The 27856-nt window shown below is 38.8% G+C and overlaps 1 protein-coding gene across 1 annotated transcript in view; it reads left to right on the top strand.

Annotated features, from left to right (window-relative positions):
• fgfrl1a (fibroblast growth factor receptor like 1a) overlaps positions 1–27168 on the top strand; it is a 71103-nt gene extending 43935 nt beyond the window's left edge. The window contains exons 4-8 of the mRNA XM_062425666.1: positions 14090–14167; positions 19516–19848; positions 23132–23304; positions 23436–23616; positions 24009–27168. Coding sequence (XP_062281650.1) covers positions 14090–14167; positions 19516–19848; positions 23132–23304; positions 23436–23616; positions 24009–24427 — 1184 coding nt within the window. The 3' untranslated portion in view covers positions 24428–27168. The remainder of the gene's footprint in view (positions 1–14089; positions 14168–19515; positions 19849–23131; positions 23305–23435; positions 23617–24008) is intronic.
• The last annotated feature ends 688 nt before the right edge of the window (positions 27169–27856 follow it).

Below are 27856 nucleotides of genomic sequence, written 5' to 3'. Positions count from 1 at the left end.
GTGGAAAAGAGAAGGAAGGCAAAAAGGCTACCTTACTTTGAGGCTGAGGCTTAAAACAACAAAATGAAATTAACCAGATGCTTTTGTTTTATAAACACATACGCATATATATATATATATATATATATATATATATATATATATATATATATTAACACTCAAACACACACACACTCATACACACACACACACACACACACACACACACACACACACACACACACACACACACACACACACACACAAAGCCCGATCCCGAACTGTATGTTTTCAGAACTCATAAACCCCATCTCTGTGTGACGTTTATGAGCGCTTGCGTGGAACCACTTGTGCCTCATGCCTGTATGTTATTTCATCGCTCTGTTGATATTTTACGCTCTGACACAGTCCACGTTCAGCATTGGATGAGCCCGAGGTACTTCATGTATTCTCTCACTGTTGGTTTTCTCAACATTTTTCATGTCGTAACCAAACCCAGACGTTGTTGTTAACCTAAACCTTACCGCCAAGGGTAAATGGCCCGTGCCTGGCCACAGTGTCTGAAAATATACTAGTGTTGAAACTGCAAGTAACTCTGCTGGAAAATGGATCTGGACTTATTAACGCCCCATAAAAACGTGGGATGTTAATCACATATTGTGTATTTGGATAATATCAGATGGAGGTTGAATGGGGAAGGATTTGAGCTTCGTCAGCTGGAAGTGCACAGTCTTCCTTCCTCTCGCTGCTGCAGTGAGGCAGCGGTTTCCAAAAAGATTAATTGAAATACTTGGAGTCAGAATCGGTTTATAATGTGATCCTTTATTGATCCCCAGTGGAAATGTTTCTTTTTTGCCTTCCAGGGAGGTCAGGGGCCAGGGTTAGTAGGAGAGCAGGTAGGGATTTAGTTTCTTGCTCAAAGGCACCCAAAGGAAAAATCCACCTTAAAACACAGTTTTTGGTCACGTACCTTACATTTCTTGGAGCATATTCTTGTTTGGTGTTGTAATATTCCATTTTCTTCCTTGGACAATTGGCCAGATGTAGATATTTGTAGCTGTGCTCTTAAATACGATTACAGACTATTTTTACAGACTATTACTACAGTGTCATCTCTAAAAGTTACCTACGTAGTATAGGAACTGGATATCTGACTCAAGGATGGTGCCGGTTTGCTTGTGGTTGTTCTGCAGCCAACTGAATATGTACAGTGGTGTTTATTCTGCTGGACCCACTCACAAGTTCCCGCTCAGCCCAGAGACTTAAGACAGGGACACATTTTAAAATCAATTTTCTAATCTTGAGAAAAGTTTAGAAATATAAATCATAATACAGAGTTTTAATTCGCCTTATTTGCAAGGTACTGTACAAACCTAAATCAGTTGCTTGCAATCAATTATTAGTTGGTTATTTGATTAGTTGCCAACTATTTAAATATTCAGTGACTGTTTTAATAATTATTTGTTTGGAAAAAACATTGATAAATTCTCCAATTCCAGCATCTTAAATGTGAAATGTGAACTGTGATGTAAACTAATTATGTTTGGGTTGTGGATGTTTGAGATTGTCACTTTGAACTGTGGGAAACAGTGATTAACATTTTTCACCATTTTCTGAAATTTGTATGGACCAAACAACTAATCAGTTAATTGAGAGAATAATAGACAGATGAGTCAATCATGAAAATAAATGTTGGTGGCAGCCCTTTAGCAATCATCTGTAGCACCGTCCGATCAACAGCAATTAAGTGTGTAAACAGAAGTCACTGCAATAGTTATGTTAACAACTGTAAAATGGTCGGCAAAATAATATATTAAATTGAACTGCCAGTCCATTGTAAATGTAGGTATTACTCTGTTTTATTTATATATACATACCGAAAAATATGTAAGCATTCAAATCAATAATATTTATGCTTTTAAGCATCAAGGGTAAATATCCAATTATGCATCCTTAACCAACAATATTTGTTCATTTAGTTGCCATAATGTTTTGTAATTTAAGTTTTATTGTGTCATTTTGTGAGACCTAATTATTACATAATTTTTAAACAACATTTTGTTCTTGATGCTGCTATCAAAATAACTTCCCTTCCAGAAAATGGGAAACAACAACATGATGTCAGACTGATTAATGAAGTGAAAAAGTGAAATGTTTTTTGAAACTTTCCGCCAAGGGAAAATCTCTTTATCATGTTTTGTCGAGGGACTGTGTATCTCTCAAGTAACATATGAGTTTTTGGAATGAAGTTTAACTTTATTCTGTTCATCCTGAGTCAGTGTGGATAAGAAATTGATGGGGTGAGAAGGGAGAAAGCAGTACAATATATTACAGCTGCAGTGGATCTATAAAGTCAGAGTGCTGAGGGGTCTGGAACTATTTTCAGCCTGTAGGGGTGGTAGATTTTACTTCCTGGAACAAAGTTATATTACTAAGCAGCTTTAGCCAAAACTTTGCTCCCTGGCTTAAATTAGTCACCTGGAAGCGTCAGCTTATTGAAGATTTTATCAGGAGGAACTGAGAACTTTTCAGGCTTTGCTGTTCTCAATGGCATTTTTTTGTTTTTTTGCTTCTCCAACACTAAGCCAATTATATTCTCAAGATAAAACTTTACAGTTACTTTGCAAAGGGGTGAAACACGAGCACCAGATGTTTTGAGCTGTGATCATACTAATATTTACGACTTTTGCCATAAAACTGCCTGTGTGCATGACGTTTGTGGCTTCCTGATCGAACACACACATGGTAGCCTGCTGCGCTTATCATAAAACGCACACACAAACATCTTCTGTTACACAGATTATTACAGCTGAATTAGTGAGTGACAGAAAGATACTCACACATTTTGTGTTTTTATACAAATAAAGACAGAAAGTTGAATATAAAATTTAAGTCAATCAAAGTGGAGTTGATGAAAGATTGACATGGAAGCTACTAGCGGTCTCATGTGTAAAAAAAAAAAAAAAGGTATGTGAACAAAGCCTTTAAGATTGAGCAAAAACAGTATGTTGCTAGTGTTTTTTAGATGTAAGACAGTCGAGCTATTAAAACATTTTTTGTGTGTTTGATACTGTAATAGAAGTGGCTTTTGTAGAATGAGGTGATTTAATGTACGTCATCATTCTTGTTGCACACATGGAAAACATGACTTCAAAGGAAGTTTCTTCAAGAGAATTACTGGTGAGCAAAATGTCAGTGGTTTGATGGATCAATAAGGCAATCTGCAACCAAAACCCATGTTACTGTAAAACAGAACCTGTGCCCATAATATGAGTTTACTTGTATGTTTAGACTTTAGACGGTGTGTTCCTGGTCTAACTTAGTGACTGACAGCTGGACAGACAGACTCAGACATGCGGCTGCCTGGTTGGGAGACATGGCCAAGGCCAAAGTGAATGTAACAGGCCAGACTCACACACATATATACACACACACACACACACACACACGCACACACACACACACACAAACACACACACATACTGAAGCTTAACCCAAGAGTGGAAAACAGCACCTCTGCGTCCTCAAAGTATGACGCTACATTATGTTTTCCTCTTTATGTGTGTGTATGTGTGGACAGAGTGGAAACAGCAGGTTGCTTTTTTTCATGACCATACAGTCACCCTCCTCCCTCATGCGGCCACTCATACCTCACACACAAACACACACACACACACACACACACACACACACACACACACACACACACACACACAGGTGGCTGTAATTAGTGTATTGAGCCCATTCATGGCATAGGATCAAACTGTGGTCTGTTCAGCTTCAGGAAATACTGAGCTCTGCTTAGAGTTAGACACACACACTTACACACACACACATACTACAGTAAATATGCATGCACCTTCACTCTTTATTTCTCTTTCTCTGTTTCTAAAATGATGCTGGCATACAAAAGGTTTCCCCTGAAAATGTTTTTGTTTAGTCTGCAAGTGAAACAGAGCTCCACTTGAATTCACTGTAAAAACTCACACACTTGGGTGCAAAGTGTTTACTTCTACAGGCAGAATACACAGACAGGAAAGGTGGAGAGCTGGGATTATGGGTTAGATAAGCCTGACGTTTTCAACATCTCCAGTCTCAGTAAAGCATACACACATTTGTTTTTTTTCTGCAGCGGTAAGCAGAGCTTTCTCAGTGGGTCCAGCTGGGCACAAGGTTATAAAAGCAATAATAATACTTTGGGAGGAAAAGCTTGTAGCTCCGAGTGGTCAGCCTTTTATATTGATGACCGGGCATATTTCTCTCTGTGTGCCGCTTTTTTCACTTTGTTACGTATTCAGACACAACTAGAATTATAAAAAGATTGTATTACTTTTGTAATGAAAGTTGTTTTATCATGTGATGGAAGGACAGAGTTAGTCCGCACAGTGAGTATTGTTTAATGAAGCAATGGTTCATGGTCTTTGTGAGTTTTAAACATTTTTTTTATTAGTTTTGTTTTTTTTGCTTTGTGAAGACCTTGATGGTCAACATTCCCTCACTAAACACTTAAGGAGCTCTTTTATCCATTGGAGGCTGTCTGTGTGTCCTCCACCTGCACATAACTGGACTTGGACGTAGATGTATAACATATAAAATATATAAAAATTATCATTAACTGTTGGAGCTACATCAAACAAGCCACCACATTCTCATCTGGTCAAGGAGGAGTTTTGAATCCATGGGCTTCCACTCACTCTTGTCAGCAATCCAGTACATTTTTGCTTTTCAGCTAAATTACAGTGCGTCTTATGCAATCCCGCTCCGGTTGTTACAGCTTTAGACACATTTTTTAACTTTAGACGCTTCTGTCTGAGCCACTTAATGCTTTGCAGTCACTCTTAATGCAACATGATTCAATTATGAATTCAGTGTTATACTTTCTGTTGTGAGAACTGATACGAATAGATTCCACTCGCTCTAGGAAAAACTGAAAACGGTTACTCTCAGTTTCCAAGACTATACTGTACGTCAACTGCACTACTGATCATTTTGTTGTTAGCCATAATAAACTGTTCATTTTAGTCATAACTTTTTCTCTTTCATGTAACTGATTTTAAGATGTCACTGAGGTGATAATAGTGCATTAAGCATTCTTAAAAATACAAAAGCTGAGTGTCAGATTTTTGGATTTCAGTGTGCATTTCATTTAACCATTTGAACCTCCACAAATTGTCTAAACTTGCAGTACACACACACATTCACGACTGCTTAAACCTGCCTTCTCTCTGAAACCCTTGCCAACAAAGCAAAGAACGCTGGGTAATCAACCATATACTCAGGTGACTATACAAAATAGTTTATGTGTACAGAATATGTATATGTACGTGTGTGTGTGTGTGTGTGTGTGTGTGTGTGTGTGTGTGTGTGTGTGTGTGTGTGTGTGTGTGTGTGTGTGTGTGTGTGTGTGCGTGTGTGTGTGTGTGTGTGTGTGTGTGTGTGTATATGCAAGTCAGTCTGCATGTGTGTGTGATTTGCACACACATGTAGATTTGTACCAAATAGGTCAGAAAGCTGGAAGCAATTCCCGGCCGAACGTTGACGTGTGTTCATCATATTTCAGAGAGTCTGAGGCCAGAATGGTACAATGTGTAATCACATTTGTAAATAACATCGTAAAGTTGCACTCGTAAAAAGTGTGTTGTTGTATCGGACTCTTGCAAGGGGTCCATGGCAAGAGGAGGGTTGTGGGGGCAGAAAATGCTGTCAGGTGTGTGTGTGTGTATGTGTATGTGTGTGTGTATCTCCATGGATATGATGAGAGTAATGAGATTAAATGTTCCAGACACATTTCAGATAAAAAAGATGTTAACCTTCAGATGATTTCTCTCTCTCTCTCTCTCTCTCTCTCTCTCTCTCTCTCTCTATATATATATATATATATATATATATATATATATATATATATATATATATATATATATATCTGTGTGTGTGTGTGTGTGTGTGTGTGAGAGAATGTGTGTGTGTGAGAGAGATTTGCTGATTTAATAAACTTTTGAAAATGTCATTGCCTCAAATACACATCATTAATGTGCTGGGAAGCTGTTAATCTGTATTGTAAGCCAGCGTTGTCGCTCAGATGGTGTAGCAGTTAACTGTAGCGCACGTTTTGTCTGTTCTGCAGCTACAGTTAATAAATCTCTCTCTGTGCTGCCTTTTTCTCTCTCAGCCTCCGTCTCTCTTTCTCTCTCCAGCTCTGTTTTCATCTCTCTCCTGCTGCCTCTTTGACCTCTTCTACAAGTCCGTCAGATCCCGTCTTGTTCCCTCTCTTTCTGTGTCGCAGCCTCTTTCAGTGTCTCTCTCTCATGCTGTTAATGGAGGACTGTGTAGCAGCACAAGTTATAATGATTTCCATAAGGCTACACAGCCTCTCCACAGGCGACAGAGTAAATCACAGTGACGTGTGTGTGTGTGTGTGTGTGTGTGTGTGTGTGTGTGTGTGTGTGTGTGTGTGTGTGTGTGTGTGTGTGTGTGTGTGTGTGTGTGGACAAGGAGTCTGTAGAGTACACGTGTGCATGCATGTGCGCAAATATAGATAAACTGATAGATAATAATAGATATAAATATAGATAGACTTTAAGCTTAAAGTTTGACTTTCATCTTCTGGACCATGTGTGAGAAAAGTAGGTGTTTGATTCTTCATTTGTTTATTGGTATTTTGATTGTGTGAAATACATTTTAGGAAGACAATAAATTGGTTTCTTAAATTTTTTTCAGATTGCTTGTTTTGTCCAATAAACACTCCTAAACCCAAAGATATCAATTAACCTTAATATAAAACAGAGACTGAAAACCCTTATATTTGAAAAGCTGAAACTAGCGAATTGTTGGCAATTTTCCTTAATAAACAGTCAAAATAGTTGTGCATAGCTTTGATAAACTAGTCATAGTTAATCAATAAGATAAAACCTTGGCTATAGTAGTTTGTAAGAACCAAAACACTCAAGGTCTACTTACTCTTTTTCCTGAGTTTTCAGCAATATCATTAGGTAGGTGTTTGCTCACTGAGATATATCTGTTGTCATCTTAGCTCAGTACAGTACCTGACTGCTATGATTTCAACCATAGCAGGTTTAGGACTTCTTAAGATCCATTTCCATGCCAACTGAGCAAACTCCAGACACCAAAGAAGACCCTTTGATACCATTAAACGCTTGGGAGTTGAGTTGTCCTTGAGTTATGTTTGATAATCAAAACATTATCGTTATTGTTATTAAGTGTTCTGTAACATGATCCTAAATTCCAGGCTGATTCACTCAAATATCATTAGTGTCCTGCAGATGCTTTTGTACTATAAAAAACTTACATTAATTTATTTATTTTAGTTTGTTGTGAATGAAAAGAAACAAATTCATCTTCACATTGATATTGATGTCTGTTTTACACTGTACAGTCAGTGGTTTGGCTTGTCCCCAAGTACTGTACCTTAAGCAGTTACTTTCCACTGAGGATTAGATGAGCTGCTAATTACATCTGAAACACGACTCATATTGCACATTGAAGTTTTCTACAGAACATCTACAGTATTAGCTTTTTGGACTAGAGCTACAATAACTGAAATCAGCCATCTGATAAAATGACACTGCGTAATGTTGCAACTTGTTGCACAAAATCTGTATAAATATTCCTAAAATGGCTGTGGTTGGAGAGAAAAGTATGTTTGGAACGTGGGGTCAAAATGTAGAACAACTGTGGTGTAATCATTTGAGAGAGAGAGAGAGAGAGAGAGAGACTAAGAAATATAAAGAGAGAGATCTTGGATCTGTCTGTTTTCTTCCACAAACAGTGCAGAAAATGTTAAATCTCTGGTTATATTCCGTCAGCAGTAATAATGGGCTTATAACAAAAGAAAAAACCACATGACGTGTGGGTGCATTGTTTCCAGAGTATTATTGAACTGATGGAGTTATAATGACAGAGTCTGTGCTAGTAGGGGGTCAGTGCACTGACAGGCCATCCCATTGCTGAAGGACGAATGTGTTTATTCTGTTGGTTTTTATAGGCTTTGGAGCAGAATAGATCCTTGCTTAACTGTTGAAAAATCGGTTTTAAAGTTCATCTATCTGATACCAAAGTGTATCACTTATTATCTTACCCTCCTATCAAGGCCTTTCAACATTGTAATCAAAGCATTCCTGTGGTCTCCATTGTTACACCTACTGGAGGTCACTTGTTAAACAGAATCAGAGGCCCTGTGACGTCTCATTTTTATTAAAGTGTGTAGTTATTGCTTCAATTAATTGTTTAAAGTTAAAGTTGAGTTAAAGGTGACTGTAATGTGTGACAAAGAAAAGCATGAAATCACCACATTTGAGAACTTAAATAGCGAAATCTGGGCTTTTTTGTTTAAAAAATGGCTAAAAGGTTATAAACTGATAAGCAAAATAGTTTCCCTTTCAATTTCTGTAGATCTACTAATCAACTAATCGTTGAAGCTTCATCAAACATTTTGTTTTTATTTACAGTTTTAAGAAATTACAGATTTTATCAGTGACACAGATTGGTAAAACAGGGAAATAATTATGTTTCCATTACAATTCTGCTTAAAATATGTTTCATTCAAGCTACAACTACAGGCAAATTGCAATCCACGTAAAGTTGGAAGATAATATGGCATTTCTGATCATTTCCACAGCACACAGTTGGGTTAAACTTTGTTCAAAACTGCAAGTCGTTGCAATATTTAAGCCAAGTCTTTGTTTCTGAAGCAAAAATAAACCCATCTTAGACCCATGGTTTAACTCAACAATATCTCTTCCCCCAATGTTATGAAAAAGTTGTTCACTTGCGGTAGCTCCTGTCTGAATTATGAAGTGAAACATCAGGTCTGTATGAAGTATGAGGCAAACTTTGACCATGGTGATTTTTAGAGTACTAACAGTGGTTTACCGGGTTGATCAGGTACACAAACTCCCATCAGGGTTGCTGGTTTTGGCCCTGATGCTGGAGCAACCAGCGGTCAGTCAGGAGCTGACACAGAAACATCTCTCTCTCCTCACACTGAAACACAGAGGCTTTAACACACACACACATACACACACACACACACACACACAGAGGTTCTGTCCACATATCCAGTGTCTCTATATTAAAACCTGGAAGGACATGACCCTTTAGGAAAACACACTGGCCCCCTGGACACACAGACTCACACGCTGGACAGTGGGGACTCATATTTCTGAGCATGGTCATGTCCAATCGCTGCCTTTTCTCTACAGACCTGAAAGTAAATACAAGAAGGGGTTATACAAACACACACATACACACTCACACACAGGGGTACCCCGCCAGTGAATGTGTGAAATGTAGCACACTGTTGAGCCATTTCCCCCCGTAGATTAAAAGAGAGAGAGAGATGAAAAGAAACAAAGAAAAGAGGCAGAAAATGAAATGGTGAGAATGTAAAGCATAAGTGTGATGAGAGAGAGACTGAATGTTGGATTGTTAGAAACAGCAACACTCATAGATGACATAAATATGGCAAATTTGTTTTATGCTGTGTTAAGCGTTGTACAAAAGCACATGTCTGTATGCTGCAATGACACTCCAGACCAGGTGGCAGAACTGCAAATTGTTGACTCTGGGGGGACATTTGGTGTCTTTACAGCCAATGTTTGCATGGTCACATTAAAATATCCTCTCATGTGTGCTGTAAGTATAACTTTAAAATTATATGGAATAAAAAGTCAAACATGACTTAAAAACAGACATTAATCAGAAACATGTGGTCCAAAGGCTTGAGGCAGAAGTATATTTTTTACATTTTAGGTCGTGTTGGTGTTGGAGTTGTTCAGTTCAGTTGTTTGCATGAAACCACACTTGTCTCATTTTCATTTCTTCATGGTCTCACTGCTGTGAACCTCACTGCTAGAGTATCTTCGGTGCCGTTGAACACAAATTTTACATGACATTCGTTTGGCAGACCAGGCGCTTTGCTTGCTGACATTTAGAGTCCCAGCAACCTTATGACTGGCTGAACCGCTCGACCGCTTGAACTGCAGCCTACCCAAAAAAAACAACCACAAAGCGTAACAAATTCTGACAGGGGACAAAATAACGTCTGCTAGTTTGATGGAAGTAAAGCTAACATTTAATTTTCTTAACACAATCTGTCCTGACCATCTCAGGACCAGATGTCGTCAGATGCAGCTACATTCTGTCATTATTATGGCTTGAGGAGGTCCCAGTAGGTGGTAGATGTGTCCCCCAGTCTTTAAAAGATAAATGCAAATGGCTGCATTTATATAACACTTTCATCCAAAACGCTTTACAATGTTTTTCTGCTGACCATTCACACACACACACACACTCGCACACCAGTGACAGTAAGCTACCACACTGGGTGCTGGCACAACCATCAGAAGCAATTCAGGGTTAAGTATCTTGCCCAAGGACATGACGACATGCAGACAGGGAGAGTCAGGGATTGACTAACCACCGACCCTCCTGAGCCACAGCTGCTCCAAGAAAGAAAGAAAAGAGAGATCTTGTACATAATAAAATAAAAACAAATGTGATCAGGTACTACTAAATGTGTATTTGGGGTGAAATCTGTGTAATAAAACATAATAACTAGTTTGGCCACTGGTCCTGTGGACAGTGAGACAATATCATGTGTCCCATTACAATTTAATATAGCATATAGAGTATATAGCTATATATAGAGATTGTCACTGTTTATACGCGATTACAAAACTTGCACTCATTTATTGATGACTGTATGTATTTATATGTGTTTGCGTATTGTGTGCACATGTTTATTATTTGTGTGTACGTGGGCGTGTGTGTGCGTGTATTGTTTGTTGTAGGCACCAGCCAAAGTATCTGGCCGAACATTAAAAGGTGGAACAGGATCACAAGAAAACAATGTTTATTGAATACAGCTGAAGCAGGGAGGGAATATGTTTTCTACTTTGTGTGTGTTCAACTTGTAACAAACAAAGTGAAACATTAACTCTACCCCCAACCTCGCACTCGTATAACGGTGGTGAAGAAGAAAGGTGTAAAACGGACTCGGCTGGCAGAAACATTTTCTGAAGCCTGGATGTCCAGCACGCTGACAGTACTGTGTGATTTGCAGGGTTCACATTGAAAGATAGTGTTACAGTCTGGCTCCGTATGACGCTAGGAGGTTTAAAAAGGCGTCACATCACAAATACAAAAATAAAAACAGCATTTATTCATGGCAGTGGCTTTTACAGCAGGAGAAATGGGTGACTATGGTGTTTGTTGATATAGTTAGTAAGACCACACACATTCAGTTTGTTCTCTCCGGACGTCTTTGGATGAAAGCTTCCTCTTCAGGTCATGAGTGAAGTGAGTGAACTTTGGATAATGGAGGAGTCAGCTGGTCATCTGTGTGCTTATAGTCAGACATTCACTTTGTATTGACATCAATAGTCTGGTCTTCACTGTTGGTCTACGTTTATAGAATACATGTAGAAATCATGCACTCATCTTTGGATCCAACAGGGATCTGTTTTTGATTATTTCCAGCTCTCCTCATTGAATGCTAAAAAATCAGTCAGAAAGAAGTTTTAAATTATTTTATGTCTGGACATTGTAGAACGTACTTCATTGTCCCGAATAGCAAAACTTTTGACGCACAGTGCATTGATTTGATATTTGATTTGGTCAGCCTGTTACACAAGCAGCCCAGTCATTTTCATCAATCGACAATTTCAATCAGTGCTAGATTAGTAAAAAAAAAACTCAACTTTTAACTTTCATAGGATCTTTTTTTCTGCAGTGTTCAGAGGAAAGCAATAAAGCATGACAACAAGTGATGACAGAAGAGAAGCCCTTTAAAGTAGCTTTATTCACAGATAAGGAGACAAAACTTTTCCAGCCGTCCGACCTTCATCAGTGGCACAGCTGTGCAGTACAGATGACACAGATGAATGCATTTCAAGTAACTGGCATTATACCCATCAACGGAATTGGATATTTATATAGCAACCAACCAACATGTAGCACTCAAACAAGGACAAAAGGCAAGACTCACTACAGAATTGTATATCTCATTTACTAACCCATAAAAATATTTGCAGAGTGCAATATTTATATAGATTCTAATGTATTATTATGTATTTTGTCTTTTTCAGTATCTTAACACATGATAGATAATTACTGGAGGATCACCTTTTCCTTGGACAAAAGTCTCCTTTACACCATGTTACCTTAAGCACATAGAGCCTGGAATTTCAACAACTAGGCTCTTTAATGATATGCTATCTATACAGTATCTGTTGTTTATAATGTTAACCATGCCACGAGTCAGTGGGTTTGTTTTGTAGGCTGATATATCTCTGCATCAGTATCATGATACGGAGCTGCTATACGTATACATGTTTTGAATTTGGGAAATACTTTGATACTTGGGATGTGTAGCTGCACTGTATGGACAGTGGAAGCGGTCCAGCCCCCCCTCTGTGAGTGGGTCTGTAGGAGGTCTGCCAAGTAAGGTTTACAGGCTTGCAGCAGGCCTGGGGGAGGGTTTGCTAGCTGTTAGAGTGTTAAACCATGTTCCCTCTTCAGATCAGACCCCCATGCCGCTGGGCTTCAAACGCAATGCCCTTTCTCAGAACATGCCAGGGATGAAGGGGGAGTCAGAGGCAGGGAAGGAGGAGTGAGGTTCGACAGGAATACCGGCACCTCAAGTTACCACTTAGTTAAATAACGGTCGAACACACGCACCCACACATGTTCTGACACACCCATGCAGGAATTCATATCACACAAACAAAGATATACATAATCACATGCACAGGGCCTGCTCCACGCATCCTGCCAGTGTGTTATTAATACCAGCCCTGAGGATGCAGGTCATGCATCGTATTTGCATTTCAAATGCGTCTTTTATTCCATTATCCAAATAGTGATACTTTAAAGACATTTGGCGCTGCATTAAACACTCTGAGCTTTCAGGTGGTCTTCTGAAATCCAGCTACACATCCATATATGTACCAACATGCACGATAAATATATCCATCTACAATTACGCGTACACTCTCACGTCTTCCTTGCAGGTGGTCCAAAGCAATATGGTTCCTTTTTCTTTTCTTCCATAACTACCATGAGGTTTTGGTTGAAGTTTCAGGTTCAAGCCAAGTTAACCGCCAACCCCCCGCCCCCCCCTCAGTATTTTGACAGACCTGATATTGCACTGTATCAACCCGTCTCCCTCCTCACCCGCCTGTTAAAGGGCCCCTCGGATACATTGGTTACATCTTGAAGTGGTTCCTCGCATGAAGGTCCAGGCAGATGTTTGTATCTTTTTGATTATCGATGTGGGAAGCCATGCTGAGGGAGGGAAACTGATACACCAGTGAGAGAGTGAAAGCAAGTATGATCAAGTATGATCGAATAGAGTATGAAATTGACAGAATATAAAGGTATTATACAGTGTTTTTCCCATGAAAGAATATGTTGTGATTTTGTATTTATTTCCACTGTTTTTTTTGGATGTTTAATGCACAGTTTACGGTCATGCTGTGTGAAAAGCAAGAGACTGTAGTTAATTATTTTATGATCAATATCAAAGCATGACAGGGGATTTTGGCATAAATTGTATGGTATCCATCTTATATCAGAGACCAATGAGACTATGTTAAACATGGTATATTTCGCATAGCATAATGGATCTGTTTTGGGTCCAAACATGTACAGACATATTTGAGAAGTTTCTGAAATCTTTGGGTGCGTAACTGTCAGCTAAACAACCAGAAATGACATAGAAGAGTGGGTTTATCGGGTCGGGGGCCTTAAAGAGACAGGAGCTAAAACAGCCTGTTTTAGAAAGATGCTGAACTGATGGGCTGCATTAAGAGCCAGTGTAAGATAAATAAGGAGTTTTTTTTATGCTGATAAAAAAAAAGAAAAAATCAAGCTTACTCTCGCATATAGCCCCAGTTAAATCTCCACATAATGAATGTTTATTTTAGTCTAACTGGAGAAACAGATGAGTACAGGAATCATTTTCAGTACTAATGGGTGGATTTGTTTAAGAATGTTATAAACTGTATATTAGTCTTGATTATTCAGAAGACATTAATTCACTAATGATGCTTCTTCTCTTTTTTCTTTTTTTTACTCTTTTGTTCCTCTCCAGATGACTCCAGTTCAAGAGGTGGAGCAGCAGCATCAAATGGTGACCATGAACATGTCCCAGAGCTGGCAGGGAAACTAGGTAACGACCTCAAACAACTTCTGACTGAATGTTTATAAAATGAGAAAGCATCCTACAGTGGAAGTCACACCTTAGATAGCTGAGAGTGTGTAACATTTCACAAAGTACAGTGGCAGATTGTATAATAAACACCTTGCACACTGTCAGAGAGGAGAATGTGAGGGTATACTTTATGCCCACACACAAACACACATCAGGGTGCTTGTTTGCTTAGATAATTGGCTCTGACAGAGTGAAGAGCAGTCTATTTGTGTGAGGTGTGATTTGGTGGGACACATTCCTCCTTCTTTCCTCCCCCTCCAAAGTCTCCCAGGACCCCATGTCATGTAACTTTACCCTTCCTTCTTTGCTTGTTATTATCCTTCTGTCTCTTTCTTTCCCCCCATCTCATTCTCTCTCCCCCTCTCGCTCTGTCATAAAAGTCAAGGCACACTCACACTTAAACACTGACAAACATTTGCTCTTCATTCTCCTTTTGTTTTTCCACACACAATGAAACATACATGCTTGTCGTATTTGGCTTACCTTGAATATCACATACTTGCACATACATACAAGCACACACACACACACACACACACACACACACACACACACACACACACACACACACACACACACACACACACACACAGACAATTATCCACATAAATGCTTGTTTCTCTGCCCTTAAGAGGACCATGTGTTACATGTCATTAAAACTGTACTGATAAAGATACTGATAAACTTTTCTCTTCAAGGAATAGTTTGACTTTTTTTATTATTTTTTTTTTTTGGGGGGGGGCTTTCTTGCAGTAAGTTAAATGAGAAGATTGATACCACTCTCAGCAGAAGACAGAAATAAGAGTAAACAACTAGAATAGCCCGGTACAAAGTATAAAAAATCTGCCTCCCAGCTCCTCTAAAGTTCACTCAACAAGTTGTATCTAGATACTTTAATCTGTACACAAAACAGTAATGTGAAAACAGTTTTGTGCTGTCTCTACATCACTACTTCTATGCAGCATCGCAGTTGGTTGCCTGATAACCTCATAGAATAGGTACATCACATAACTAATTCCTAATCTTTTGAGGTGTTGTTAGACATATGTTTTTACTTTGGAGAGAGTAATGCTAGCTATTTTCCCTGTTTCTGGTCTTTATGCTAATCTGGACTAAAGGTTGATGTATACTCGTATGGTCGACTAGCTTCCAAGACTTCCTGTCCCCGAACACATTTGAGTAGGGTAGTAGTGTCCGACGATTTCTGTAACTTTCCAAAACTGACAATTCAACAGTAACACCCACTTCACGGCATGGTTTGCCAGATGTGCACAGGTGAGAAAGGAGTGACGTTTTCATTCTTTACACAACTATTTCTGTCACTTTTTTCAACGGGAACAACAGAGTGCAACACTATGAATGACTGCCAGGAGAGACAGCACTGTTATTGCTGTATTTAAACAATATTGTATCTTCACGCTTTCTATGACGGTCAGCTTGTCACTCCACCTTTAAGTGTGGCTGTTTAGAACAAATAAAATCACATTTGATTTCAGAGCATAACCTGGTCTTAACTCCCTCCAGCTCTGTATGTAATGTACAGATGACACTGGGATCAATCTTCTTGTCTAAATCTGAACTTAACCATAACCAAATTCCATATCCTGACCTAAATCTTCCCTTTAAACTGAAAATAAATGTAAAACCATGTCCACCACTAAACTACTCAAGTCAAGATCAGCCAAAATTACCTCACAGAACAAAACTCTCCTCATTCTCAGTCTTAAATCCATGTTAGAAATATTTCTCTCTCTTACATGCACACACACTCTCACACACGGTCTGATCAAAGGCGGTCAGTCGGAGGGTCAGCAGTATTTTTACACTGTGAAGTGTGGCACTGAAGTGGCCCCTGAGACCCAGAACAAGCTTGCCCTTTTGCCCGCTCTGGCTCTCACCTTCTCTCTATTGCAGCTTTTCTCGCTTCACTCATACATGTCCTCTCTCTGTTTTTCTTTCCTTCTTCCTCTTAATGTGCCCCTTCTTCTACCTTGGCTGTTTTTATTGTTTTAACTCCATCCCTCATTCTCTTTGTTCTCAGTTTTTCTGCTGTCACTCCAGTTTTTTCATCAGTTTTATTAATGTGCCGTTCTTCTGGATGGAGTAACCTTAATATGAACCTTACTTCCTCACTGTCCATATGTTTTCTCCTGAACGTCTGTTTGATTTGGTTCAGCTTAGATGATATAAATCAGTTCATTTCAGATGCTCTTTGCCGTATTCTGTTCATTCTCCAGTCTCATCTTTACCCAATCCATTTCAGTTCAGATCAGCTGCACTTTACTTTGGCTCTTCCCTCCCCTTTTCAATTATTTTTAGTCTTGAGCCAATGCAGTTGAATTTATGTCATTATCAAAGAGAGACATTGCCAAAACATTAAACTATTAATCATTGTCTTCTTCTTCTTCACCACTATACTTTCCTGAATCTCTCTCTTAGATCTATTGACTTGTCTGGTTCAGCTGTAGTCCAGTAGCTTTTCTCAGAGGCGGGGGGACAAAGGCGAGACTTAAAAGTCTTTCAAGTATGTTTGTTTTGTCATCCTGCCCACCTTCGTGTCGGTCAGTAGAGAGCTATATTCTGCTGAGTAATGCAGCCGTAGTGAAATCTCCGGATTCGAGCGCGCAAACCCGTCACATAACTCTTCCCCTTGTTTGTTGACACAGAGTTAGAATAATAACTGTTTCCAAAGAAAGAGACGTAACTGCAGTAGTTTCAGGGTGATTTATTGCCCGGGTTGATGGCTATCTGCTGTGGCTGGAACACAAGGGCTGTAAAATCAAGCACTCCTGTGAATGATTCTCTCTCTTCCCTCCCGACTGGCTAGTTTTTGGCTGGACCACAACAGCAGGGTCAGCCCTATAAACACGGATGTCCGTGACTGACTGACTGACTAAGTGATGAAATTATACCATCGGCCGGCCAAAGTGGTCTGACGGCCGCTAAAGCTACCTATCCCACAATGCATTCTGCACCACCTGTAGCGATGTCAGAGATTAAACTGTTTAGGACTGTCAATATGTCACTTCATTAAGTTTTAATATTTTTTTCAGGTGAAAAAGCCAACCATTTAGATTCCCAATATGTTGTCAGTTTATCCAAATAATTTGTGTGTGGAAATTTGCAATGTTTTTGGACATGTGAGGAGCCGCTGGCTGGGTGAGACCAGCCGACCATCTCACCCACTAGCAGCCCGGCTCCTGAGATGATCGGTCGGTCATGATCTGATGAAGTGATCTGTGCAGCTCTTTGGTAATTTACCACTGGCTTTAATGTCTAAGTAGCATTTTGTAATATGATATAATTCCCTCTGGAAGATAAATGTTGGTCTCACAGATGAAATCTAACAATTGTAGCTGCTACATTAGTTTGTCTGAGTGTGATGTGAAGCTTCATGTTTTTACTGAAACAGAACAACAGCGCTGCCTCTGAGGATCTATTAGGTTAGGTTAGATACGTTAGATTAGTTAGATTAGATTATTTAGGTTAGTTAGGTTAGGTTAGGTTAGGTTAGTTCAGTTAAGCTTGAATAGTTACGTATGTTAGGTTGAGTGAATGTCTGGCCATTTGTAATCATTGATTGATTGACTGATTTTTTGGGGGTCAGGAAAAAGGTGTGTCTTTGAATGGCTAAATGAGTTTTGGTCATGCAACTGCATGGAAGGATGTGGATGTTTAAATAAGCGTATGAGGTTAACTGGCCATTTTATGTTTTCTAAGAAAGGATCTGCATGGATGAATGGGTGTCACTGCCTGACTTTTTATGACTCATGTAGACAAGGATACAGCGCCTTCATGACTGGATGTATACTGGGATGTTACATAGCTGTCTAGCAGGCTTTACAGTGGATGAATGCATGAGTTGATGTTAAATATGTAGTTTTTTTAAGAGCAGAAGAGGCTTATAAACCCAGGACTGGAGGTGCAAGATCAAAGGAAAATAAGGGGGAGTGTGTGTGTGTCTGTTTGTGTATATGAATGTGTTTGTGTCTGTTCCCAGTCATGTGTGTAAGTCTTTGTGTCGCAGAGAAGAGGAAGTGATTCAAACATTTTTCTCAAACAAAATAATTAGGGTTTATCAAAGCAAATTACGTTGTATATACCAAGAGGCACACTGCCATATGTTGTTACAGCACAACATGGAATTTCTGGCACCGCCTCAAGCAATGACCTCAGCCCGTCTGACACTCCTCACACTGCAAGAAATGTCCGTTTTACCAAGTCACCAAGTCTTATATTCAATCCTAAACCTCACTCTCAATCTTTGTATTTTAACTCTCAATATTCGCTCTGATTATTCAGTTCATTCTTAATGGAATTTTTCAAAGTGTGTGGAAGTAAAAACAGAAGTCTTTTCACACCAAGCATGAATATGTTGTAGATGCAGATTATTATTAACTTCAAAGAAATTGATTTCATGGTATGTAATGGAAGGTTACACTTCAGTGCAGAATATGTGTGGGGCAGAAAAATTAATTTGTACTCACATTAGTTGCTGCAGATGTCTGCATGGAAAACAAAGTCTTCAAACACTAAAACATCAGACTGAGCAGCTAGGAAACAAGCAAACACAGTTTGTAAATCAAAGCAAACATCCACACAGCATCTGTGCAATTGAGGAGAGCTGCTAAGAGCTAAAGATACAGTAACTTGACTTCAAAGTGACTTTGTAAGTATTTTGACTAATTCTACTAGAAGAAATGATAAAACGATGTGAATTTGAGCTTCAAGCACAAGGAAAGTTGGTATTTTGCAGCAGCCTAGTCTACTACTGCATGAATAAAGTTGTACTAAAGATCAGCTATATAATATAGAGTTTTAAGAATCACATACAAAATATCTTTAAAAAAAAAATAAAGCAAAAACGCCAATAGTGTTATTAATGTTCATTTCTCTAGTAGCAAAAATACAATACAATTTTAAAAAACTCAGGAGGCTTGAAACATTTCTGAACTCTCCTTCTGTGTCCCAGCCTTTTCAGATAACGTGGCTTTGATCGCTCTTTATGTCTCATAAAAGTGTCACATAAGAATCTCCAATATTTTCTCCCTCCACTGAAAAACAGAACACTGCTTGTAAATATGAATCTGCCCTTTAAATCGTTTATCTCTCGTAATAACTTCTTCTGTTCTCTCCTCTCCTTTCGCTTTATTCTTCTTCCCAATGAACAGAAAGAGTGACTGTGTGTTCTTTATGTCTTTTCATCCACGTTTTTAGTTGAATTTTTATCCAGAGTAACATTTAATGATCACAGCTTGTTTTGCAATACTAAATAATTCTCCCTTTCACCCTCTCTCTACTCACAGTACGTCCACGTTTCACCCAACCTGCAAAGATGAGGAAACGCGTCATTGCTCGTCCTGTGGGCAGCTCCGTGCGCCTGAAATGCACGGCAAGTGGTAACCCTCGCCCCGACATCATCTGGCTAAAGGACAGTCGCCCGCTGGTGGACGAGGATGGTGGAGCAGGAGAAGGTGGGGAGAGAGCTGCAGGAGGAGGAACAGGAAGTGGGGAAGGGAAGAAGAAAAAGTGGACTCTGAGTCTGAAGAACCTGACGCCGGAGCATAGTGGGAAATACACCTGTCACGTCTCAAATAGAGCGGGAGAGATCAACGCTACCTACAAAGTGGAAGTTATACGTGAGTCATCCTCCATTATTAAAGATGATTTATAGGATTAATGGAGATAAAGGGCCAGTTGATGTGTGCAATAGGCTGGCTGTCCATCTACCAAATGATCTGGGCCTTATCTCAGCAAGAAGTATCCTGTCAAGATTTGGAAAATATTCCACCGTCCGCAAGAAAATAGCTTTTCTACACAGAGATAAATTTATGCATGGAATGAATACATAAGTTCTTCAAAAGCACTACTTTAGTACACATTTCAGCATCGGAAATGTCACTAAAAATCTTACTTCTGCTTGGTTTAAGTCATGTGCCAGTATCATATTGTAATACTATTTTCATTTCTGACTTCATTTTGAATGTTGCCATAAATACACGGATCCTCTCTCTCTGTTACAGCCTGTGTTGGCTTTATCTTTATTGATATTGATTTCTGAAAGTTTTCAAGTTACTTGTCATCGGGGCCATTATCAATAAATCTGTCAATTATTTTTATAGTTCATCAGTATCTAATAACAGAAAATCATAAGCCCCTTGAGTCCAAGGTTGCGTCGTTACATTCTTTGATATCGCCTGACCATTACTCCAAAAACATTCAATTTGCAATGAAATAACAAAACAGACAAGCAGCAGATTTCCACATTTAAGCAGCTGGAAGAAGCAAATATTTTCTTCATAAATAGTCAAATTGTTTTCTGTGGCTCAACTGAGCAAGAAATCTACCCATCGATTTAGCATTATGTTTTAAGAGATGAACCATCTTAAAAGTATGCCTCTAATATCAAAAAAATTTGAATATATGTAAAAAAAAATATGGCTGCATGTGGTCAATTCATGTTGTGACACATCAGAAAGCACATTTTTGGGATTGTGATGAGTGAGTATTTCTTTTGGTATATAATTTATTTGTAGGAATGACTCAACAACTATCTTTCTATCTATCTATCTATCTATCTATCTATCTATATATCTATCTATCTATCTATCTATCTATATGTGTGTATACATATATATACACACACATACATTACTGCAGATTTCCATTCAGACTTCAGTTTTAGTATGTAAAAAAGTGTCTTGCTGTCATGTTTCATTCAGGTTTAATTTCACATTTCGAGTCTATAGTAGATTCGTTTATGAAACATTTTTGATGGGATTCACAAATTTGAGCTACAAGGATATTGTCAAAAATATTTTATCCATCTGCAGTCGAAAATAAATGTACTATTTATTTCATGTTGTCCTTTTGCATATTGTAATGACTAAATATTCTTGGTTGCAAACTAGAAACCACATTTACCAGTGCTGGTTAATGAGCTTTACCAAGAATAGAGTTTAAAAATAGCTTTTAAAAGTCTCCTTTCACTTCAGTGGCATTTATTGATCACTACCAGTCTTGTCAGTAAACTTCAGTCAAGCATACGAGGAATGTTCAGCAGGTTTTTCAGTTTGGAAGGTGAGCCGGTTGCGGTTTTAGTCTAAAAAAGGTCTAGTTTCACTGTTGAGAGCAGAACGTGCGTTATGATGAGTTGTGAGTGTTTTTTTGATGTATTAGGTCGTATTTGGAAAGCTAAAAAAGCTGTTTTGACGCTGGTTGATTTAATGTTGAGCTGTTTGTATGGAGAGTTGGCGTTGAATTTGTGTGTGTGTGCTGAGCTGTACAGTGTGCTGCAGAGTGTGATAGCTCTGTTGAGAGCAGACTAGCTCCTCTCGCTTTACCCGCCACATCTGTTGTACATTAAACTACAGCTGTAGTCTTTCCTGAAAGACCCTTACACACTCGCACATGTGTGCACACACTCATAAGCACGCAGACAAAAAGGAAGTAAATCAAACCACTGCTCGCTTATGTCAAATGTGACATTTTCTCTATCAGTAGAGATTCACTAAGCTGTCAGTTATTTACAGCTGTTAGTAAGAAACATAGAAAAAAAGGAGTCAAGGGGAGAAAAACTGTCGATTTCAAAAACCTAAATATAATACATCAGGACCATAACTCCTAAATATAATTCATCTTGTCGTCTTGTATGGTTTTGCACCTGTTTGACTCGCACTCAACTCATTAGGCCAGACATTCAAATCATTTTGAGATTATATACGTTAAGTGCAGTCTGTTTAAGAGCCCCACCCATTCGGCTTTTACCTCACAACCTATAAGAAGAATGTGATTCCAGAAATTAGAAACAAAACATTTGTCCAGAACACTCGTCTCCGAATATTTCTTTGTCTGTATTAGTTCAATGAGTTCTGGCAATGTTGTTTGCATCTGTGTTCCCTTTGCATTTCATGGTAGGTAGCAATGCTTACCAGATGTTTTTTGGACATGCTCTGAATATTAAAACATACTTAAAGTCAATATAAGTTAACATATAGCACATTGAACTCTGAGAAAAACTTGTGAACTTACATGTAACGGTGCATCAGCTTCTCGGATAGAACTAAACAAAAATTAGTCAGCATTGTAAGATGCTTTAAGAGTCTTAAACCTGCTTCAAAAGTAAAATATACAAGCAACTTTTTTGCATCACCTCTTGATCCTCCCTAAACTTAATGAATAATAACTTATCACATGGCCAAAACGTAGCATGCCTCTCAATTTCTGCTAAACAATGGAGTTGAAACAGCTGATTGTCAAATACGTTTTTTTCTTTTTTTACAGTACAGATTTTCTCAAATTATATTCCCATGAGATTACACCAACAGATACTGAAACATGCCCTGTTTAATTTCTATAGCAGGTGTGTTTATTCTATGAAAACTTAAAAAAGAAAGGGTCGCAGCCATAGATAAGGGATCTGTTTGTATATCTTTAGCTGAGAGGGAGGATGTGGTGCTGAATACAGCACCTGCTGTGCAAATAATGCTTTCAAACCATATTATATTCTCTCTGGTGCACTCTTTTCTGTTTCATTCATTCCCATTTCATTCAGCTCAAATAAATTGTATAAAAAGAGTGTCTTACTTTCCTCTCTCTGTTTGATTTTAGAAATAGTGCATGCTGCTGCTCACCAAAACAATTCATGTTTAATTGAGTTTGAAACTATACTTTTGTTATTACACTGATGCAAATCTAATGTTATGTAAAACTTTGTGTAAATTTGTCACTTCACTGACTCTGTTTTTTTCTAACAATATTAAAATGATTATTGCTGTAATGTCACTTACATAATTCTGATAACAGCTGTTCTGATGCAGTTTCTTCTATTCACTCTTCTTCTTTGTTAACTAAAATAGCATTTCATGTTAACAATATGTTCACGTTCTCTGTGTTTGTTTCTTTTTACGTCCCCTTCAACAGAACGCACCAACTCTAAACCAATCCTGACTGGTACTCACCCGGTCAACACCACGGTGGACTATGGAGGAACCACATCTTTCCAGTGCAAAGTCCGAAGTGATGTTAAACCAGTCATCCAGTGGCTTAAAAGAGTTGAGCCTGGTGATGAGAACAAGTTCAACTCCACCATCGAGGTATAAACATTTGCATACATGTGCACTTCTTCAACCAATATTACTGGTCATATTCAACTAACAATATCTGACAATTTTGCTTTCACTGAAGAGCTTATGTGAAAAGTTTTCCTTTATGTGATCTCATTCAGGTAGGTGACCATCGGTTTGTGGTTCTGCCTACGGGGGAGGTTTGGTCACGTCCTGACGGATCCTACCTCAACAAGCTGCTGATAACCAGAGCCAAGGAAGAGGACGCTGGCATGTACATCTGCCTGGGAGCCAATACTATGGGCTACAGCTTCAGGAGTGCATACCTCACTGTGCTACCAGGTCAGAAGAGGGAAACTTGGACACAAAAAGAGATGATAGTATATAATTATGTGTATTTATTATCTGATTTACAATACTAAAGAGAAAGAAGAAAGAAGCATTACATTGAAACCATTATATTTTAATACTGATGCTAGGTAACATGAAAATATTTGTCCCTACTAGTCCTCCCCCCTATTAGATGTATTTCTGAGAATGCACATCTTTCATCTACCCGAAAACTGTAACAGTTTTCTCAGTTGACGTTATAAAACTTGACAGATGTTATCAATAAGCCAGAAGATGTTTTTTCTGCACTTTAATGTTTTTGTCTTTGTCTTTTTCTGTAGTGTGTCATATTTGCTACTGCTTTCTTTTGTTTTAAAATATCTGTATCTCTCACTCTTTTGCAGATCTGAAGCCCCAAAATAACCCTGTACCCACAGCCATATCCCCCAGCCTCCCCTGGCCCGTCATCATTGGAATACCAGCAGGCGTCGCTTTCATTTTAGGCACCGCCCTCCTCTGGTTCTGCCAATCTAAACGCACCTGCTCCTCTTCTTCATCCTCCTCTGCCCTTCCTTCCCAGCGTCTCCCCGTAGCCAATCGTGACCGAGCCTGCCCAACGCTGCCTCCTCAACCTGCCAATGGGGATAAAGATTGTCTTTCTTACGAGGACTACATCGCCCATCAGCAGCTGCTCCTGACTCAGGGAGGTGCTGGATTGGCTCCCAAGGTCTACCCGAAGATCTACACGGATATACACACGCACACGCATTCACACGTGGACGGGAAGGTGCACCAGCACCAGCACATCCACTATCAGTGTTAGCAGTGAGCCTAGCAGCAAAGCTTTGGTGTTTCACATTCAACTCTTACAGTCACATCAGCCCACACTGACTATAGAGCATAGAACAAGGAAAGCCACATGCAAGAGACCATGCGGATTTGTATAAAGGAACATGGGATCACGTAGCTCTTCCTGATTCTGCTGCAGCCACATTATTGTGAACACATCGACTTATTCAAGAAAAAAACAATGAAGAATGTAAAGAAAGAGAAGAAAAAAGTGCATCACAAAGAACCTTATTTTTAGCCATCAGCCATTTAGCCATCTGGGAGTTAATCCACAAAAGGAAAACATGTTTTATTCTATTTTCTATGTCGAATCTCTTCTATAGATCAATAAGCCTCTCCATATTTAGCTTGAGGCCCTCTTTGAAGCAACAATGAACTATGCAGCTTCAAGGTAACTCAACCGCTTTGGTCATGTCCATTTATGTCTGTTCTTTAAGACACAACCACAAACTCCTCAGTAACAGCAAGAATACAGCTCGCTTACACTACAAGGCTCCAAATATAGCTACTCCTGTATATAGTGGAATATTATATAGCATTTAGCATACTACTTCATCCTCTAAAAAGAACAATATGACGTGTGTAATGTAATAGCTTAATTTCAGAGTATATCTCAGGCGTCAGCCCAACTGAGCCATAAGAACCACAAATCAAGACGGACTTCACTGTATCCACACCCTCGGCAAAGATGAGGGCTGCTGTTTTCTGCTTTTGCCCAGCCGACAGCCGCTCTGATAAATGTCCAGCTGCTATCTGGGTACTGTGTGAAAAAGAGCTGATGACAAACTGAGTTACTGAGTTCAGACAGCATGGACAGAAAGCTATGAATTCTAGCTGCAGCTACAGAGTGATTTCTTCTCGGTTGCAGAAGTAATCATTATATCTGTCCCACCTTACGGTTTCTAACCCTTTACTTTCTGGAGAGTGTGGCATTTCCTGTTTGACATCACCTCCTTTTCAGCTTTGTTTGATGCTCACTGACTTTAGAGGAGAGAGAGACGGAGAAGGATGAAGGTTCAGTTCTCCTCATGTCAGACATGTTCAACCTCTTTAGCTAACAGCGCAAAGGGAAGCTCAACAATGCTGTGGTGCGAAAGTGTGTCTTCTAAGAATTGTTTCCTGATTTCGTGATTGCTCATTTGAAATGTGACTGATTCCTGTTAATTTTTTATGAGACTCAGAGAGCTAAAAAGACATAAAATCTTAAGCTGGGTAACTTAAGGATGAGACTTAAAGCCCTTAACTCTCCTCTTTTAGCGTGTCACAAGATGACCTTGGGTATAATCGAGGTTTGTTACAAGGCAGAGGGACTCTTTTGTTGTCTCCTGTTTTCATTTATCGAAGAAAAAATATGGATAAAGGGGCTGCCTTTCCAGCTGCAGAAACATCTGTCACCCTGATACAGAAAGTTGAAAATGTTGCAATCACTTGAAAGGTAAAATGATGGTATACAGCCTGTAACTGAATCGAATATTAATATTTTTATCACAAATACTTGAGCCAATTTTTAGAGCCATATATTGTGCAGAAAGTCTTTCATGTGGATGAATAACAACTATAATAATACCCACTGATTAGCTACAAGTTAATAAACTTCTCTTATTGCTGGCAATCAGTTATCACTGTTTTCAGTAAATTCAAGGATATATATCACTAATTTTATTGACCTTGATAACATTGATATTGTGGCTAATTGGATCGACAAATGTGTGTTTTAGCCCTTATCATGCCATTTGATTACAACTTAGTCTCATGGTAATGTTATTTGAAACCTCGATATAACTCCACAGATGAGAGATCTGAGACAGAGACTGTGCGGGTGTGATTTAATGTTTCCTTCTCTCCCCCGTCAGTTTTGTTGCACATTCAGGGTGGAACAACTAAAACTTTAATTCTCATTAATACACAATGAGTTTGGTAAACTTAATATTCCCAATGTAGCTCCTCCTGGCTTCATCCTGACCAGAGTAGTTAATCAGCCAAACTGAAAACACCTGCGTGGGAGTCTGTAATGTGTAAATGAGATCATCAGCAGCTGTTGTGAGTAAAGCAATTAGTACACAATATAAATTAGTACAAAATTCGCTGGAGGCTACACTGACTCAAGATGGAAAGGCTGGATATCAAGTTGTGGTCAGATTTGTGAGGTGATGGTGTTGTTTCATCATGAGAAAAAATCCCAACAGTATGAAAGCAAATGTTTCAAGCCCATAAAATTGTTTTTCACTAGCACTAACATCTCTAAATCTGAAGTTTACTTTTGAAAACTGCAAGTACTAAAGAATCAAAATCACAAAATGATCTGTAAAGTTAAGTATTACTTTTCCACAGTACTGTAGCTTGCTGAATTTTCTTCTTGGAAGTGTTTTAGAGACATACTGATTTCCATTTTTCTTTGTGTATTGTTGCATCATTCCACTCAGTGCTCCTCTGATAAACTCATTTACATTGACCCGTACATCATTGGAAACCACCCCCCCCCCCCAACACTCCTTTTCATTACACAATGAAATTACTCTTGATTACTCTGTAAAAACAGACACGAATCTGACCACTATGTAAAAACTGTGCAAGAAAAGTGACAAGAAAAGTTTCAAGGTTTCAGCTGTTTAACATTACAGCACTCTTGGAAAGACATGTTCAGCATTATAACATTGAAACAGTGGAGTGACTCTGTCCAGAGATGTTTAAATACATAAAAAGAGAAAAAATGTGGAAATGTGACAAAAAGAAAGAAACTGTAGGCTTGTCATGAACTTTTTATTTGCATTAACTGTTTCCCTCTGCAGACTGTTTAATTCAACCAAAATAGATGAGTGACATCTTTACGAGGGTGTGTTTAAATAACCATGTGACATGAAGTGATATATTAAATTCATCTGGCATGGTGGTTGTGCATAATTTTTCAAGCAGGAAAATGTACAAATATACTTATAAATTTCATATTCCCGTTTAAGTATGTCATCTACTGTACGCCCCGAAAAGAACAGTAGGTGCACACCACAGCTACAAGAATTAAGTGCCTTTGAGAGAGTTTGTTTGATACCTGTGAAACTTTATTTTACCCTGATATGACTCTTACACAGAACATGCAACCTGTTAAATTAAAGGACAGACTTTGTTCACTCATATGCCTCTGTAGAAACACCTTTAACTGAAAATAGTGCCGCAAACATTGCATGTCCTCCTGCATCTTTTCTCTTTTTTAACATCTGCTGACAGAGTCACCCTGAACAACAGCTGGATTGTGTGTATTTTCCCCTACAAAAGTTTTTCTTTCGATGTTGGAGGTTGCAGAACAGTTGCCAAACAGTAAAATTATCCTCAGACTTTTCTAGGATCAGTTTTCCCTCATTTCTCATGTTAAACCCATGTACGTTTAATGTGTCAAAGCTAATGGACT

Source organism: Scomber scombrus, chromosome 9, assembly GCF_963691925.1.
Source record: "Scomber scombrus chromosome 9, fScoSco1.1, whole genome shotgun sequence".
Taxonomy (NCBI): domain Eukaryota; kingdom Metazoa; phylum Chordata; class Actinopteri; order Scombriformes; family Scombridae; genus Scomber; species Scomber scombrus.
The sequence above is the reverse complement of the archived record's forward strand: the minus strand, read 5'-3'. Positions and strand labels throughout refer to the sequence as shown.